Genomic DNA, 18,901 nt, shown 5'->3' with positions numbered 1-18,901 from the left:
CTCCAGCCTGTTCTTGATTGAATACTTGCTGATGAATATAAATCACCCTCAGTTTTCCAGGCGTGAAGAAAAGAGCAGTGGAAAAAAGAAGAAGAGGGGGGAGGAGGAGGAGAAGAAAGAAGAAGAAAAAACAAAAAAACCCCTCTGTCCACATTGGGTAAGAAAGTGTCTATGAGTACGGTGTCAGAAAAATAAAGCAGGGCTAACAAGAGCAACGGAGCGATCACGACCACAGCAGGCGGGTAAAGTGTTTTTTATTAAGGTGGCCAGGAAAGCCTCTTCGATAAGAAAACTGATGCCCAGATTTCCATGGCACCGCCTACCAGCACTGATTGGCTCAAGCCAGCAGATCACTCACCTCCCATCCTCCACAGAAGAGGGCGGGACATGCGTTTTCAGCTCATGATTGGCTCTGATCACTGTCATCAGCTCTAAGAGGCGTGAGCCTCTGAATGCAAATCTTTACCTGCCTCACTGATTGGCTGTAGAGTAATAAAGCGTGCAGCTGCTGATTGGTTGCGGAGTAACAGCACGTGGAGCCATTGATTGGTTGTGGGGTATTTGTGCGGGTGCAAGGTGTGCTGGGAGGGACCGCCGGGACTAACGCGCGCGGTTGCGGAAGCTACCCCTTGCGGGAGACGGATGATCACTGGCCTCGCAAGGCCACGCTGGGCCTGTAGGCTTTCCTGACAGTCCTTGAGTGTGGAACATGCGTTGGGACTGACCAAACTGGGCTTCCAGGAAAGCAGACTTGGTCAGTCGGGCAGTCCGCAGCCAGTGTGACCTTGGGCGGCCAGGCTGTCAGGCGCGGGGACTGCTATCTGGCCTGAGAGGCCCCCTTGAGCCTCCTGGTTGGGCAAAGACCAATTCTGGGTCAGTCAGACGACGGGGCTCCCTGAGAGCCCGTCCGCCCTTAACCAGTCAGTTCACCAGGAGCCTGCCTTTCTCTGTATTCGTTCCCTTGTCACCAAGTCGGCCACCTGGCCAGCCCGAAGGGCAGTCGAGCAACCTGTCCATTAACGATCAGGTTAGTGCTCTTATCAGTCAGCAGTTAGTCCCCTCTAAACCAGTTATTCCCATAACGCATCCCCCCATCGCCTTCTCTGTTAACCAGTTCATCAGACTCCCTCTGAATCAGACCCTTAATGTTCATCTCAGCTGTTAGTCACACAGTTATCCCACGTGTCATCCGGTTAATCTGTTTTCGCTGCTAGACCTGGTTTCCCTAGAAAATCAGTTTTCTGCTGAAGTCAGTCAGTCCCCCCCAAGTCAGCTCTCCCCTTAGCAAGTCTGGAAAGCCCTTTGTACCACTCCCACTCCGCCGAGAAAATAACACGAACGGAAGTGTGACCAGGAAAAAAGGATATCCTGGAGGCCCTGAAACAAGAGAGGAAGGTAAAATGGAGAGATTAAGTGCTGGGCAAAGGAAAATGTACCGGGGGAGGAAAAAAGAGCGTGCGTGGGGAGTTGTCCCCTGTATCTCTAAAGAAATCAGAATCTGAGAGCTAAGGCTGATCATTGCATCTCAAACAGAAACACCTGCCCATGGTGCAGAGGAAATAAAGGAAACCATAGAGGGAGAAATAATTTGACCAGGGTTGTTCTTTTTTAATTGATTGATTGATTAATTGATTTTAGAAAGAGATGATGGGAGAGAGAAACATCGATTTCTTGTTCCACTTATTTTTGCATTCATTGGTTGCTTCTTGTATGTGCCCTGACCTGGGATCAAACCCGCAACCTTGGCTATCTGGACGATGCTGTATCCAACTGAGCTACCCATCCAGGACTCATTGTTTTTTGTTTTGTTTTGTATGTCTGTTTTGACCAGAGTTATTCAGTGGTTTACTTGCACATCTAGGGCCGGGTCCCAGAGAGCACTTATTTCCATATCCAATATGCAGTTTTAAATAGGAGAAGGGGAAAGGAAGAGATTGGCAGTGCAGAAAAGGAGCGATTGTAGGCTGTGATGAAGAGAGGTGCTTCATTACCTGGCAGTCTGGGAAGTCTTCTTTATATGAGAAGGAGACAGATCTGTTTTGATACGGGGAGGTTAAGGTTTAAGACAGAGTCCACGCAGAGGAGTCCCATGAAACATGTGGAAATACGGAATAGGGAAGCAGAGGGCTTTTTCTAGAACCAGAAAAACACTGGCAAAGGCTTAGAGATGGTCAAGAGCAGTCCCAAATCTAATGCTGACAAGGGGTCAGGCAGGTAATTTAATAAATAATAGCTGGCATTTATTGAATATATACTGTGTGAAGCTCTGGTTGAGTAACTCTTAATTCTAAGAACCACCTTAGGAGATGCATGCTGTTACAATCTAAATTTTAAATGTGAGGAACTGAGGCCTAAGGAGAGGGGAACCTTCTTGCTTACTATTATTACATAGCTAACCAGAATCCATACCCAGGAAGTTGAAATTTTCCTTTAAAAAAGGAGAATCTGAAAGTTTGAATTATTTTGTGAAATATACTGCTTTTTAAATGTTACCTCACAAAAAAAAAAAAGTTTATTTTAAATTTAAACATTTAGTAGGCCAAACAAGACCTACGTATGGATCAGAGTCAGCATGGCTACCACCGGTTTGCAATCTCTGAAGAAGACCAACACTGAGGGAGTGACTTACCTAGAATCTTCCAGATGAGGGAGACAAAGATTAGGCCTTCTGACTTCCAATCCACTTCCAGAAAGAATCTAGATCCCTTTCCCAAACATACTGTGCATCCTATCAGCTCTAATTAAAAATATGTTTCACTCACATTGCTGTGCAGTTTACAGCTCTCTGCCTACATATCTTTCCAATCCTGTGATGGCTAACTGATTTATTCCTGTATTTTATTCATGAGAATTTGGACTCAGAGAGGAGAATGAACTTGACCATGCTTACACAGCAGTTTTTAAGGAAAAAAAAAGTGTCACGGAAAGGACAGTGAGTGCGTTTGGAGTCAAGGGTTGAGTCTGATATTTGTCAATGTAATGGCTGCAAATGTTTGGGTCAGTCATGTACCTCTGGGTCTGTGCTTTCTTCTGTGAAGCCGTAATAATGAGATCTGTCTCCCAGGATTTTTGAGAATTTTAGTGACGTAAAATTTCTAAGTCCCTAGAGTTGTAAGTGACAACGATAGTTTCTCATTGGATGTTAGCTGCAAAGTTCTTACCAGTTGTAGCAGCAGGTATTATAATTGATTAATAATAACCAAAAAGTAGAAGCAACCCAAATATCTGTTAATTGATGAATGGATAAACAAAATATGGTATGTCCATCCTTACATGGAATATTATTCAACCATAAAAATAAAAGTAGTACTGATGGACCATGAATGAAAACATTATGTTAAGTGAAAGAAGACAGACTCAAAAGACCACACACCATATCATTTTATTTGTATAAAACATGCAGAATAGAAAATATATAGTTACATAAAAATAGATTAGTGGTTGCATACCACAGTGATTTTTAACTTTTTTATCTCATGGCACACATAAACTAATTATTAAAATTCTGTGGCACACCAAAAAATATAGTTTTTTCTGATCTGACAAAAAAAGTAGGTATGAGTTTGGTTCATTCACACAGGATGGCTACTGTTGTGTTGGCTGTTGTCATTTTTTTATATGACAATCTAAGAGAAAACAGGTCAATGCCCTGACTCAAATAGTGTTGCATGTTTTAAAAATTATTGCAGCACACTGGTTGAAAATCACTGGCCTAACACTAGGGGATGAGGGTTAAGGGAAATGAAGAGTAAGTGTTCCTGGATACCAGGTTTCTTTTGGGTGCTTTACGTTCACTCGGACTGCTGTGTGAAAAATGGACCACGTGGGGGAAAAGTGGAAGCAGATAGACCATTTGGACAACTGCTTCTGGCAGTTTGATAAAGGTGATGTTGGCGTGGCTCAGAGGGTAGCAGTGGAGATTGAGAGTTTTTGTATTGAGGACATCTTTTGGAGTTAAACTGAGCTTAGTTGGTGAATTAGATACAAATCGATGATGGGAAGAGAAGAATCAAAGATGACTCAAGTTTTTCATCAATCAACTGCATGGATTTCATTTTATTTTAACTATCAGTTGCTGTGTCTGTTTCCCCACCAAACTTTATGCCCTGTGAGGAAATTGTTGTGACTCAGTCACTCTGACTCTCCAGCACCCAACATAACAAGTGTCCAATGAATATCACTGATGAAAGGAAAGTTTGAACTGAGAGTCATTTTAGCTATATTTTTATATTAATTTTAAAAATTGGGATGTAATTGTCAAACCATAACACTCACCCTTTTAAAGTATACGATTCAGGAGGTTTTAGTATATTCACAAACATGTACAACCATCACTACTGTCTAATTCCAGAACATTCTTTTTCTTAAGCATGCTAAACTCCTCAAACTTGGCAGTTGCTGTTCCCTGTACCTGCCATTAACTGGCCTCATTTGCCATGGCATTCTCCCTTCTAGGTTTCTGCTGAAATGTCACTTCCTCAAAGAGGGGCCTTTGCTGACCCACCCTAACCTAAACTGTTACCTTATTGCATAATATCCCATAACTATCTTACTATCCTGTATTATTTTTCTCTATAGTACTTACAGCTATCAAATTATCTTCATTGTTCACTTGTTTATTGCCTGCCTTCCACACTAGAATGAGGACAGGAATGTGTCCTTCTTGTTGACTGCCATTTCCCTGAAACAGCACCGGACATAAAGGAGGCATTCAAAAATGTTGTGTGACTAAAGAAATGGAAAAGACTGTCATCACAAAGAAATGTACTTTTTTTCAAATATTTTGTTTGATTTCAGAGAGAGAGAAAAAGGGAGAGAGAAAGAAACATTGATTTGTTGTTCCACTTATTTATGCATTCATTAGTTGATTGTTGTATGTGCCCTGACTGGGAATCGAACCCACAGCCTTGGTGTATTGGGACAATCCTCTAATCTAACCAATTGCGCTCCCTGGACAGGGCACAAGGAATGTGCTTCTTGAGAGAGACTCATTAGAGGGAGCAAACTGCTTCTTTGGCTCTTACTCTGAGTGAGATGAGAGCTGTGGAGAGTTCTCAGCAGAGGAGGGGCAGGTATCCTTAGGGTTGATAGAATCCCTGTGGCTGCTCCCTGGGGAATAGATTGTAAGAGAACTAAAGCGAGGCTAGTGAGAAGGTTATTGCAGCAATCTGAGTGACAGAGGATGGCGGCTCTGCACAGGGTGGCAGCAGTGAGGTAATTAGAAGTGAGTTGAGTTTAAAGATATTTTGAGAGCAGTGCCAACAGGATTTTCTGACAGATTGACTGCCTGTGGGACATGAGAGAAGAAAAAAAAAGACTAGTCAAAAAGAGGACTCCAAGATTTTGGTTCATTTCTTCCTGGATGGGATTTTATTCGATTTAGATACATGTTTCTTTCTTTCTTTTTTTTTTTTTTTTTTGTTGTTGTTGTTGTTGTTGTTGTTGTATTTTTCTGAAGCTGGAAATGGGGAGAGACAGTCAGACAGACTCCCGCATGCGCCCGACCGGGATCCACCTGGCATGCCCACCAGGGGGCGATGCTCTGCCCACCAGGGGGTGATGCTCTGCCCCTCCGGGGCGTTGCTCTGTTGCGACCAGAGCCACTCCAGCGCCTGGGGCAGAGGCCGAGGAGCCATCCCCAGCACCCGGGCCATCTTTGCTCCAATGGAGCCTCGCTGTGGGAGGGGAAGAGAGAGACAGAGAGGAAGGAGAGGAGGAGGGGTAGAGAAGCAGATGGGTGCTTCTCCTGTGTGCCCTGGCCGGAAATCGAACCTGGGACTTCTGCACGCCAGGCCGAAGCTCTACCACTGAGCCAACCGGCCAGGGCCTAGATACATGTTTCTTAAATGTTAGTTGATTAGTTTTTTCTGAGAGGAGAATGTTTAAACTTTTAATTATTGATTTCTACTCTTACAATACTGCCTCTTGGCCGGAGAATGCCGGTAGCTCTCTTGAAAGCTGGTGTGGAGAAAGAAGAACTTGAGTTTTAAATCCATCCCCACTTACACTTGCTCAGTGACCCTGGGAAAATCACTTCTTTGAGCTTCAGCCTCCTCCTCTGTAAAAAGGAAATTACAAGATTGAATTCCACAGCCTTCTCTGAAGAAACAGACAAAGACCACCCAAACAAGAACAAACTGGCTCTTCATTCAGAGCTTGCTAACACAAGAGGGTCAGCCCCCGTCACTTGAATTTGGCAAAGGCTCAAAGGCAGGCAGGGTAGGGGGGAGCCCTTACAGTGTAAAAGAAAAAAGAGAGAGAGAGAAGGAGTTTCAGATAGTGTCTGACTGGAGATTGTGATCACAGGGAAGCTGGAAGTTAGCTAATTACAAGTGGAGGCACTTGATGTCATTGGGTGGGGGAGCATATTTCACTTTCTTTGATTGGTTCTGAGCTAGAAACAGGGTAAAAAATAGGAAACCAGGTATTCATTGGCCAAGTTCTGGACTTTCTGGGCCAATTACTCTCTAGTTTGGCTTCTTAGACTAGTTGCTGCAAAATGAGGAGCAGTGTCATTCATATATGTCATATACTTGGGCCTGAAGGTCATATATAATCTGGTCATTGTGTATTCAGTCTTTCAGATTCTTGGGAGGACTAAATGAGATGTATGTGTGAAATTAATAGGTGTATAGTAAAAAACAAATATTGGTTTAAATATTTTAAAATTTTTATTATGGCTTATATAATCCTTTCTTTGTTGTTGTTTTTTTACTAATCCATCTTTATGAAGAGAATTTATTCACCAAGGTAATACTAATGCAAACTAATATGTCAAACAGTACCAAAGTAGACAGATATAAAAAATGAAAATTCTACTTCGCCTTTTTCATAATTTCTGCTGTATCTATAGGTAAGTACTGGTGCTAGTTTATCATAGATTTTCCTATATCTTTATTTTATTCATTTGTATGTGTGTATATTTGTGAATGTATTATATATGACCATATAATTACATATGAGCATATATATTTATGCATTATATATATATATATGTACAAAATTTTACATATAAATGAACGTTGATCATACTTCCATTAAATGTATGAAATATTTCAGACATACAGAAAGATATAAAAATAGGACAACAAGAGCATGTACCTACCACCCCAAACACATCTCCCATTTGAAATTAAAACTAGTTGCTACCTTGATTTTGGCATTTATCACTCTGTGTCGTAAGGAATTTAACATAACCTGAAGAGAGGTCTGGCCTTTGCCCTCGGCTTCTGGGAGGTAATTTCTAAATCCTTGGAACAGCAGTGTGATAGGAGTGTCTGCTTGGTTGTGGGCCTTGCATCACACTGAAAAGTCTAAAAATGTGACTAAGGGCTGGGGCTGGCCCCACCAGAGACTTTAACAGTGTGATGTAGGGTGGGGTCTTCAGATCACATGGCATGAGCTCAACTTCAAAAGGTGCTGGAGACTAAGATCAGCCGTGGAGCAGTCAGCCATGCCCATGTGATGAAGGTCCAATAAACTCTGGACACGAGGTTTGCGTGTGCTTCCCCAGTTGTCATGCTCTGTGCATATTGCCGCACATCATTACCAGGACATTTAAGCTGCGCTCTCTGTGACTCCACAGGGAGAGGATAGCTAGAAACACTCTCTGGTCGGGACTTTCCTGGACTCTGCCCTATGTGTTTCCCTTGGCAGATTTTAATCTATATTCTTTAGTAGTTATATTGAACAGCAACCATGAGTATAACAGCTTTTGGTGAGTTCTGTGAGTGCTTCTAGTGAATTATTGAACCTAAGGGTAATGTTAGATGGTCCAAAACTTGAAGTTGGGCCCAGAAATGGAGCTGTTTTTAGAGACTCCTGGAATCTGCAGTTGATGTCAGAGGTGAGGGCAGCTTGTTGGACTGTTCCCTAACATTATAGTGCATCAGAAATAAGATTTTGGAAAACAAACCAAACTTACTGAAACGTGGTTTGGGAAGAGAAAGGATGTGAGAGGCCAGGGGACATGGAGCCTTTGATTCCTGAGTGGCCCTGAGATTACCTGCAGGTAGGGAAATACAACTGTTCTGCAATCAGTTACAGCAGGTGAAAGTTATCAGTTTGTTTTTTTTAAATTATGGATCCAATCCCCAAGAAGTTGGTGTATTTGGGTTCATGAGGAAATACAAAATAATAAGAAAGAAGCTAAATATAGAATCCCATAGCTAATTTTATCTGTAATAGCGCAAATGAAAGTAAAGAAAAAGACTGGTGGATTCTGATACTGCACCAAGTGGGGTCTCTCCAGTGGTGGATTCAATAATTGAACAACTGGTTCTCTGCCCTAATGGCCATTTTAAGTATAAAATAAAATGATATACTAAAAGGTAGTTCATTGTTTCATGCATTTAAAACTTAAATAAGAACAATAAAAAAGATACACAAAACTAGATTATATCATGGCCCTGGCCGTTTGGCTCAGTGGTAGAGCGTCGGCCTGGCATATAGGAGTCCTGGGTTCGATTCCCGGCCAGGGCACACAGGAGAAGCGCCCATCTGCTTCTCCACCCCTCCCCCTCTCCTTCCTTTCTGTCTCTCTCTTCCCCTCCTGCAGCCAAGGCTCCATTGGAGCAAAGTTGGCCCGGCACTGAGGATGTGGCTCCATGGCCTCTGCCTCAGGCACTAGAATGGCTCTGGTTGCAACAAAGCAATGCCCCAGATGGGCAGAGCCTGGTGGGCATGCCGGGTGGATCCCAGTAGGGCGCATGAGGGAGTCTGTCTGACTGCCTCCCCGTTTCCAACTTCAGAAAAATACAAAAAAAAAAAAAAAAAAACTAGATTATATCATAAGAGTTTTAAAATATTAATGAGAAAATATTAACTAATATCTGAAAAAAACAATAAAACTGTTATTTGAGATATGTCCATGTTGCTTCTTGATTGGCATCCTCACTTGCATTTTTTTTTTCACCTACGGAGGAATGAACATTCCTACAGGCACTTAGAATACTCTGTTGCACAGATGAATGTTAAAAAAGAGTGAGGAATGTAAATTTGTGATTTCCACATTGGGTGGCTGCCCAGGTGCCCATCTTAGAGAGAACCCTGATTACAAGTGCCATTTTAACAACCTTTTTGTCAAACCAAACAAAAATTAGGTCTCGGTTCTGCCAAACAGTGCAAACCAGCTGAATCCCACCAGTGGTTCTGTCCAGTCTGAGCTACAGCTGCTAGCCTCCGGGCTGCTACTAAAGGGAAATGTTCTGTTGAAACAACAGATAACAAAGGAAATTAGAGTGATCCACAAGAGAATGAAGAGAGATAAAGAGGAGAGTCAAAGGAACTCATTCCAAAAGGAAGGAAATATTTAAACACTTCTTAAGAAGTGGGATGAATACAGTGGGCATTGATGGAATCAAACAAAGGTCTCAATGCAGCAGTCTTGGAGTATGGGTGGACCACTGGGAACTCAGCACTGAGGATCTCTAATCCAATTTACTTTATTTACTCTAGTTTGGAGGTAGTAATATGACAATGTAAAACCTGATACCAAACTGCCTGAAGTGGTGGTCTTATAATCTAATCAAAATCCAGACAAAAGGGCCTGAGTTCCTCAGCCCACCCCCACTGGGGACTGAAAGCTATATGCACATTAATGGTAAAGTGGTCAGCAGAAGAGATGTTCCTGGGACTCCTTAATATGGAAACCTCATGATTCTAAAACCTGTTGGTGAGTCCCAATGGGAGTTATAGTTAAATTGGGATGACTTGTGAATGTAGGCATTGATGGGAGTAAGGTGAGAGTTTGGATGAAAATTAGAATGTTGAACAGATTTTATGAAGTCGTGTGTCCCCTCATTTTCCTGAATGTAAATAGATACTGTGTCAGAGTGTGAAACATATCCATGAGCTAAAATTATAAAACCCTCCCTTCAACCAATATTGATTACATAGTAAGTGAAAACAAGTAAGATTCCCAAGGCCACCTAGGTTGTAATTTGAAGTGTATAGGATATCTCCTGGAAAAGACATTCTAGAAGTCAAATGTTTGGTTGGTTTATTTGGGTTTTGGAAGACACTGTCCATATCTGTGAATCTTGCTAGCCTCTATTTATAAAACTAACAGAAGAAGCCTTGGAATCCTTATACAGACCACAGCTCATGGCAAAAAGCAGTGAGCACCTCCCAGTGGCAACCACAGGGATTTTTGGCCCAAAAATTTCCATTACAGAGACAACTAGGTTGGGCTTTAATTGAAACTGCCCCTATGGCTGAAGAACATAAAATAATCCTAAAACCTAAATACCCGTGATGTCTTGGGTAATGTGGAATAAATATACTAATAAGGAGTACAATGCCCACAAGAGTTCCATAATACCATGGAAATGCTTTACAGAGGAATGTACCGCCACGGGCTGTGAGGAGGTACTCGTAGTATTCAGGAGCAGCTGCCTCTTTTCCCGTAGAACTGACTCTGGAAACACCTAAAGATCTGCTAGACCCTGGGTGGTGTCAATGAATAGCTCTCAACTGACCAAGAGCTGCTTGGTTTGTGGATGGCAGATCCAAGGGGATGGCCTTCTTTGAGTGGGACGTATTAGCAGTGGTGTGTGGGTAAATATTTCACAGCAGACCTCCAAAGGGCGAGGGAAGCCCTGAACTATATAGTATTGCCAACTTCCACTTTGTAAATACTCTCACCATAGTCACTTCCAAGCTACCAGCCGTGATGTGGAGTTAGGAAGAGATACAGCCGCACACCATTATGGAGTATTTCCATCATACAGGTCCTCATACAGGCACTATAAATCTACACAACCTCAAGAACACAGATAACAATAAAGTGAATCAGAAAAATGAGAAGTAATTGGTTATAAGTAATTATTACTTTTGGTTTTTAATATAATTTACTTAACCAGAGATTTCTATAATTTAATTTTTAATAATGAATGTATTTATAACCAGCTAGCTGCATTCTTAAGATTTCTAATAATCAGCAGTGAAATTTGGAAAAGGCAACATTTTCTCTTTGGCAAAGAGAATGTTGGAAAAGGCAAAGGGAGCTAGAGGCAAGGGCGCGGTCGCATTGTGGAGAACCTTATTAGCAAAGCAAGGAAGTTTGGAACTTTTCCTACCAGCAGTAGTACGTAATTCCTGTCCATTTTTATTCTCCCAAAGATCTGTGAAATCTGTCTCTGCCTCTCCATCCCTGTAGCTCACGCACCATCTCAAGTGTCATTCATTCCTGACCACCACCTAGTCTCTTCTCTGGACACCTGGCTGGCGGTCGCTTCCCCTGCAGGTCATCTCTCACGTGGACCCCAGTGGGATATTCAGAACACCCAGACCCGACCCTGTCCCTCCGTAGTACACTGCCCTTCCAAGATCCCCATTAGCTTTGAGAGGGAACCCTAGGGACCTGGTAATAGAGTCCCTCCTAGAGCGAGCGTTGGGACTGGGAATGAAAGGCGAGGGGAGGGAGAGGAGAGACCTGGCACTGGGGTCTCCCAGATGATGGGTGAGTGTCGCCCTGTCTCTAGATGCTCTTGAATATCTCATCCTGTGTAATTCTTGCTTCTCAGGGTGGGCTGGCCTTCAGGATGACCCAAGAGGCAGAAGCCCCTGGCTTGCTAAGAATACTTTCTGCTCCTCTACCCCACATCTTCTTTCAGTTACTCATCGTCTCATCCTTTCTGGACCACGCAGTTCTGAGGTTGGAGCTGGCTGCAGTAAGGGCCCTGGGCCTCTCCTGTCCCTGAGAACCGCTGCTGCTGCAGATGGCACTGCCACCGAAAGATGGAGGTGAGTGGCAGAGAAGTGGCGCTGGGGTGTCTGAGGAAGCTGAGGGCTCTGGGGGCACAAAGGAAGAGAACAAAAGGGGGCAGAGTCCAAGATAACCAATATGGATCAGACGTGTGGGTGTGGGCCAGATTCTGACCAGGCTGGGTGTCCAGGGCAAAGAGCGGACTGGCCGAGGGAGTGGAGTTGGAGGTGAGTGTGGTTTGAAGATACGAGAGTTCAAGGAGCTGTTTCAGGCATCTCTGGCACATGCTGGGAGCTCCAAGGAAGTCAGTCGTCCAGCCTCTTATTGGTTTTCCACAAACATGTATTCCCAGATGGAAAAAAATTAAAAATCTAGAGAACAGCAGTGGAAGACAGGCTATACATCACCCATCACCACCCCCTACAAATTCCTCATCACCTCAAGTGGCCCAGGTGAAAGGACCAGGACCCAGGGTTACTGTATAGGGGAAATGACTCATTTCTTCTGGTGAGGTGGTCTTCAGCCAACTCCAATGAGAAAGCACACAGAAACAGTAAGGGCCGACCCCTTACTAACCCATGATATTCACCAGCTGGACAATATGTCCTCCCCATTCCATGTAGAACGAGGCAGCTTCAAATGTTACCCAGAAAATGTCATTACAGCCATTGCTTCAGACAAATGCACAAGCAAAAGGCACTTGGGAATGGGAAGAACATCTAGAAAGGCATTCTATTTATTGTGGATAATGCTTTACCGTGTACTGAGCTAGGAACACTACAAATCTTAGGGCATCCATCCACCCAGCCATGATGGTGTGACATAGATTCAGTGAATATCCCTATTTTCCAAAGGAGCGAAGAGAGGGGAAGGGATTTGCCTGGCAACATCCAGACAGTAAGTGATGAAGGGAGAAATTGATCACCGGCCGAGCTGGAAAGGGGCAGAGCCAAAGGGGAGAGTGGAGATGGAAGGGAGAGAAGGAAGTAGAAGCTGAGGCTGGGAAGTCTAGCCTGGCGGGTAGATAAGGGATTATATGCAGTGTAGACCCCCAGAAAATTCCAATCTAGAAAGTCTAGTATTCGGCGTCAGGCCAGAGAAGGAGAGAGGAGAGAGGTCTATGAGACGCGACTCCTTTGGCCTTCCAGAAAGTCTTTCCAAATCTCCTTGTGAGCCATGAACAAGAAGAAAGCTGGGTCCTGGAGGAAGTGGAGAAGGAAAGTCAGGATGCCTTGCCAACCCCTGACTCTCCCTCCCCACAGAGCCTGCCAGGCTGGTCTCTTCCTCTTGCTCTTTGGAGAAGATTCTGCAGTGCAACTGCTCCTTCCATGGGGCCCCCGCGCCCAACGCACAGTGGTGGGTGAAAGATAACCTCATGGGTGCGGACAGCATGGACAACAGCACCCAGGTGACGTCCACCATCCTTGGGCCCTGGGCCAACACCACCATCAGCTTGAGCAAGCTGCCAGAAATAGGCACGCACCTTCGCTGTGAGGGGAACAACGACTATGGAAAGCATGCTCTGAGCATCGTGCTGATGTCCAGTGAGGATGAGGGAGCGTGAATGGGGACGGGCACAGGGCCGGGGGAGGAAGCACAGCTTCCGCTCCAGTGTCAAAGTCACCGAAGAGAAGCCTTTTCCATATGTTCTCTACTTCCAACAGGGCAAACTTTGCTTATCCAGAGTTTCATAAACGGGCTCTTCCAGGGCCTTGTCTACGGAGTCATTGTGACCACACTGCTCTTCCTCTGCCTCCTCCCACTCATGTGAGTTCTGCAGTTAAAATTCATCTGTAAGCCTCTCCCAGGGCCGGCTACTCGGCAGGCCCTGGCTGTGGTGCCGGCACAGAGTGGGCAAAGACAGGACCCCTGCCCTCAGGGATCTTAGGGTCTGGCAAGAGGCCGAGGCACAAACATGGTCATCACAATCCAGGGTCATCGGGACCATTCTGAGCCACAAACAGGCCCAAGGGACAGAGGCTTTCAGTAAATTTCCTAAAGGAGAATGCAAAGAGGACCTGGCAGCCCTGGTGAGGACAGCCAGTCCCCAGAGCAGTACTGTCTGTAGTGGATGTGGAGGCTGAGCACTCATTTGTTTGGTGGGAAGTAGTATATGCAGAACCCGGGGACATGTTAGAGGACTTGCCAATGTCGTTATGCAACATCAGTTGCACTGAGAGTGACAGGTAATGGCTAAAAGTGAAGGTGGAAAAGGGCCCTCTGGGTTGGTTCATAAAGGCTCTTGAAACTTTGCTAAACCAATTCTAGAGTGAAAAGGGGCAGAATGACCAGAGCTCAGGTAAAACGGTTCAGCGGAGGGTTCTGGCCAGTCCAGACGTCTTGGGCTTAAGCCTGAGTTGGGAGCAGTGGAAGCATGACAAGCTGGGAAGGAAGGCATGAGCCTGGGGTGGAACACAGACTGGAGAGGGAGAGCCAGGAGGCCTGGGAAACACTGACAAGGTAAGTGACGAGGGACACTCAGAGACATGGGGCTCGGGAGTGACGGGATATCCTAGGTGAGAAAGAAAAGGAGCAGGGCCAACAGGGAAGCCTTTTTTTTTTTTTTCTGAAGCTGGAAACGGGGAGAGACAGACAGACTCCCGCATGCGCCCGACCGGGATCCACCCGGCACGCCCACCAGGGGGCGACGCTCTGCCCCTCCGGGGCATCGCTCTGCTGCGACCAGAGCCACTCTAGCGCCTGGGGCAGAGGCCAAGGAGCCATCCCCAGCACCCGGGCCATCTTTGCTCCAATGGAGCCTCTGCTGCGGGAGGGGAAGAGAGAGAGACAGAGAGGTAGGAGAGGGGGAGGGGTGGAGAAGCAGATGGGCGCTTCTCCTATGTGCCCTGGCCAGGAATTGAACCCGGGACTTCTGCATGCCAGGCCAACGCTCTACCACTGAGCCAACCGGCCAGGGCTCAGGGAAGCCATTTTTAAAGTATAGTCAGATGGACTTAAAGGTCAACTACCATCCTGTATAGTTGCAAAGCCCCTTCTTAGCTGACCTCATCTGAGCCCCACAACCTGACAAGCAAGGTGTCCCCATTGTATGGAGTTTGAAACCAATTCCCAGAGAGTGGTCTGGCTCAGCTTAGATAACATGAAAGGATGGCAGTGTGACTGAGGCTCTGAACAACAACTTCTGCTTGAAACCACAGCCCCCTGGGTGGGGTAGTGGGGGGACTAGGGAGTGGAGAGCCAGAACTGATCCTGAGAGTAATTTCCTTAGAATGAAACACATCAGAAGGAAGCTGGCAAACAAAATTGCAGCAATTGAGGCAGACGGGAGCCCTAAAGTCAGAGCATGCCAACAACCCGACATGTCTCTGAAGCCTGAGGAACCAGAAAAATCTGTAATCACGCCATCTGAGAGCCAGAGATTGGTGAGTACCCATTGTGTCTAGAATCTAGTCTATCAGAATAATGGGAACAAGACCCATGAGGGGAGGCCCATGTAGTATTTAAAGAAATTAACATCCTCAATCTGCAGAATGCCAAAATATGCCTGAACATCATCTTCTAGACAGGGGTCCCCAAACTTTTTACACAGGAGGCAAGTTCACTGTCTCTCAGACTGTTGGAGGGCTGCCACATACAGTGCTCCTTTCACTGACCACCAATGAAAGAAGTGCCCCTTCCGGAAGTGCGGTAGGGGCCGGATAAATGGCCTCAGGGGGCTGCATGTGGCCCGCGGGCCGTAGTTTGAGGACGCCTGTTCTAGATGATGAGCCTAAGGCTCAGGGAGGGAAATAAGGATGAAAATTATGAGAAACAAATTGAAAGGTAATTAGAATCAGCAGTGTACACACACACACACACACACACACACACACAGTCCCCATGGAGAAGGTTGGGAGAACATCTAACAGCAGTTGTAGCATTAGAGTAGAAACCAAAGGGTTTGGTCTCTGTTTGGCAATCTGTGCTCAGCAAGTCTGTAGATGCCACAAGCCCAAGTTAGCTCAAAGTGCTGGGGGAACAGATTAAGCCCAAGTTACTTCTTCAGTTACCTTGCCTCCCATGTCCCCAGCAGGGTTTGGAGGAAACAATGCTTGAGGCTGCTGAGACTCACTCTTGTTCACCATTGACAACTCTCTAGCACCAGAAAAGCCCTGTTGCTCTCCTGATACCCTGCTGGGATCTCAGAAATGGGTCAGACCCAAGTCTTGCCCCCTGAGAGCAACCAAGCTGGTGGGGAAGGTGCCCTCAAATTACCAAGGCTGAGCTGGGGGTTCTGGTTGCTAGAGGAAAGAGGAAATAAACCTTCCTGCCAAAGCAGGCAAAACTTCTTAAGTGAGTCTGGACCACAGTCAGGTGGCTCCTGGTGCTGGGAATGCATTGTTGGGGGGAGCGGACAGCAGGAGAAGATGTGGTTGCAGGCACCAACCAGGGTATTGCAGGAAAAGGTGAAGCCAGTGCTTGCTGCGAACCAGCACGGCTAGTAATTCCATGGCCTGACGGAGAATGATGCAGAATGAAGAAAATAAACTTAAAGAGAAATAGGATGGGATCGGGAGGCCTCTGAAAGCTGATGGCAAGACAGAACAAAACAACCCCCAGTTTGCTTTATTATACTGTACAGCCATATGCAAATAAGGAAGTCTCCAATACAAAGTCACACATCTCTAAGGCAACCCAAGAATTCTCCCAAGTGCAGAAACCCTCCACCGTGCATAACTGAAATCAACCAACATCAGAACAAACAAGGGGTGAGAGGAAGGGCATGTAAATTGCTTCTAGCAACTTAAGCAAGCAAGTAGAGTAAGGGGATGGGATGAGTGCAAATACTCAGCTTCTTAGCCAATATGGAAGTGGTGGGAGGGAGAACTAAGCCTTTTGCTAAGCCTCGAACTACAAGAGCTTTGCTATTTGTAGTCTCCCACAAACACTTGAGCCGTATTGCCTCAAGTGCTTAAAGGGAGTGAGCCAATTTTGTCCTTTTCAGACTTGGATACTTCATCTCTGAAGCTGTTACAACATCCTTCTTTCTTTGCAGCACCCATTCCTCTAAACTTCCAGGAAAAAGCAAGATAAGTTGGAGTTGATGAAGCCTGGGAAAACTACATTCACACCCAGCTGGAGTGCCAATTATCCCACAGAATTGTGAAAGTCCCAGAAGCCCAGGAGTCTGTAACAAACCTGGAGCCCCAGAGTCTCCTCAGCTCACAAAGGCCTCTCAAGCCTTCCCACCCTATGCATCACACTGGTTCTCCATCGACTAGAGTTACTCTTGGACCTGATCTTAGAACCTTTGAAAGCAAATTTAACTGTCATTTGGGTTAGCCAGAAGAAGTATGTCCCATCCTAGAATGGTGTCAAAGGAAGGAAAAATAAATGTTCCTTTGGACTATGAAATAAGTCCACCAAAAATTTGTTTTTGAGCCCCTACTGTGTTCCCAGGACCTGGAATACACATACGAGAGCACCAGACTTTAGAGCCATCATATATGAATCCCAACTTTAGTTCTTAGTAGTTATATGTGTTGGATAAGATTGTTTGCTTACCCTAGAACTTTAAACTTTGAACTTCAGCTTTTCACCTGAGGTATACCTGGGTGGAGTGTGAATGAAAAGTGGTGTCCAGAGATACAGTTCGGGAAAAGACACAAAGATGGGCCCTGAATGCCAAGATAAGACATTGGATCTTTATGTCGTAGGTACACATTCGGACTTAATTAGAATATAAGTTCCACAGAAACAGGGATCTTGTCTGTCTTTTTTGTTTCCTACTTGTATCACCAGCACCTAGAATGGTACCTAAAATATAATAAACTTTCAGAATAGTTTGCTGAATAGTTGATTGAATGAGTGAATGAATTGTAAGCTGCTGGAAGGTTTGAAGCAAAATAGTGGGTGACTAGATATATAATGAAAGATCATTTTAGCAGTAGTTATTGAAGATGTATTTAGAAGAGGTAAGGCTGGAGGCAAAGAACCTAGTTGAGAGGTTATAGCAATATTTCCTGGCCAAACTGAAAGGCAGGCATATTAAGAATGAGAATGGGATTCTGGCACTAGAACAGACCATGGCCGTGTATTGTTCCCCTCCGCATAGATGGCAACCTTTCCTCTGATGCCAGAGGCTGGTCATTTTCAGCTGTTTGAGAAAAGGTCATCTCTTCCCTGGGATGTTATTTGTGAGTAAATCTAGTGGTTCTTCAATCAGCACCAGTGAGCTGGTCATCTTGTACTCGAGGTAAATATTTTTAAAGCCTTCAAATGTATTGTCACCTCTCTTGCATTCAGTTTATACATTCCACAAAAATACGAGCATTCATCTTGTGCCAGTTGAGGGAAACAAGTCCAACACTGACTTTGCCTCTGTGGAGCTTGTGGTCTACACAGATACACAAACAGTGAAGAAAGAAAGAAACACAAAAGTATAACTTAAAATGATGAGTGCCAAGAAGAAAAAGGACAGAATGCTATGAGTATGTCTAAGGGACCAGAGGAGTAACCTACCTTGGATTAGAAAGTCAGAGAAAGGCTATTTGAGAAAATGATGTTTGCAAAAAACCTAAAGAACTATAAAGAGCTAGTCAGAGGGAACAGCAGATTCTAGGCTCTGAGATGGAAGATGTTTGATTACTTAGGAGCTGGGGGCCAGGGACAGGGTTCTATGCTACCAGAACTCAGGCTGAGGGGTGAGTTATGCAGGAGAGAGACCTTTCAGGGCCTCTAGGTGAGAAGTTGACATTTCATTCTCTCTCGTGGTTTCTTCCTTGTGTGCTTTGTAGTCCTGGAAAGTGGGTTCCTATTCATCAGGACTTTATCTGTGAGAATATTGTGTAATGGAGGTTTTAAGTTGAGGGTAGAATCCTTTTTAATAGGTCTGGTGTTTACTTCTATCAAAGAAACAAATCCTCAATCAGGGAGAATTGGACAAGGATGGCAAAAGAGAGGTTGCTAGGTTTGAGGAAAGGGTAGAAAGTGAGAAAAAGGAAAGGAACTGGGTTAAGAATAGGTCAGGGTTGGGTTGTCATGAAAACAGAGAGCTCAGTCTTCCTTGCGTGTCTTTTTTGTTCGGGACAGGATGCTTGGTTGCAAGATGAGAAACAAGGGCATACCAAAGTGCCTTCTGATCGGCTGTGAGGGTCGTGCACTTGGCATTTTGTGCCTTGATCAGTGGCCTCCAATCCGCCCATCACCTGCTTCCTGGGTTGAGAAAGAGCATGCCTTAACGACTGATTGGCC

General features: G+C 45.0%; 1 protein-coding gene across 2 annotated transcripts; it reads left to right on the top strand.

Annotated features, from left to right (window-relative positions):
- The first annotated feature begins 600 nt into the window (after positions 1-600).
- Positions 601-16,860, top strand: SIGLECL1 (SIGLEC family like 1). Of its 2 annotated transcripts, none has more exons than XM_066265260.1 (6): positions 601-1,027; positions 11,616-11,745; positions 12,970-13,251; positions 13,372-13,474; positions 14,937-15,090; positions 16,704-16,860. In XM_066265260.1, the coding sequence occupies exons 2-6, from the start codon at positions 11,721-11,723 to the stop codon at positions 16,716-16,718; spliced, it is 579 nt and encodes a 192-aa protein (XP_066121357.1). In that variant the 5' UTR covers positions 601-1,027; positions 11,616-11,720; the 3' UTR covers positions 16,719-16,860. The 2 variants fall into 2 exon arrangements, with proteins under 2 accessions (XP_066121357.1, XP_066121356.1); XM_066265259.1 differs by having other exon boundaries at positions 601-1,395.
- The last annotated feature ends 2,041 nt before the right edge of the window (positions 16,861-18,901 follow it).

This window comes from Saccopteryx bilineata, chromosome 3 (genome assembly GCF_036850765.1).
Source record: "Saccopteryx bilineata isolate mSacBil1 chromosome 3, mSacBil1_pri_phased_curated, whole genome shotgun sequence".
Lineage (NCBI taxonomy): Eukaryota > Metazoa > Chordata > Mammalia > Chiroptera > Emballonuridae > Saccopteryx > Saccopteryx bilineata.
Note: the sequence above shows the minus strand (reverse complement) of the source record. Positions and strands in the feature narration are given on the sequence as shown.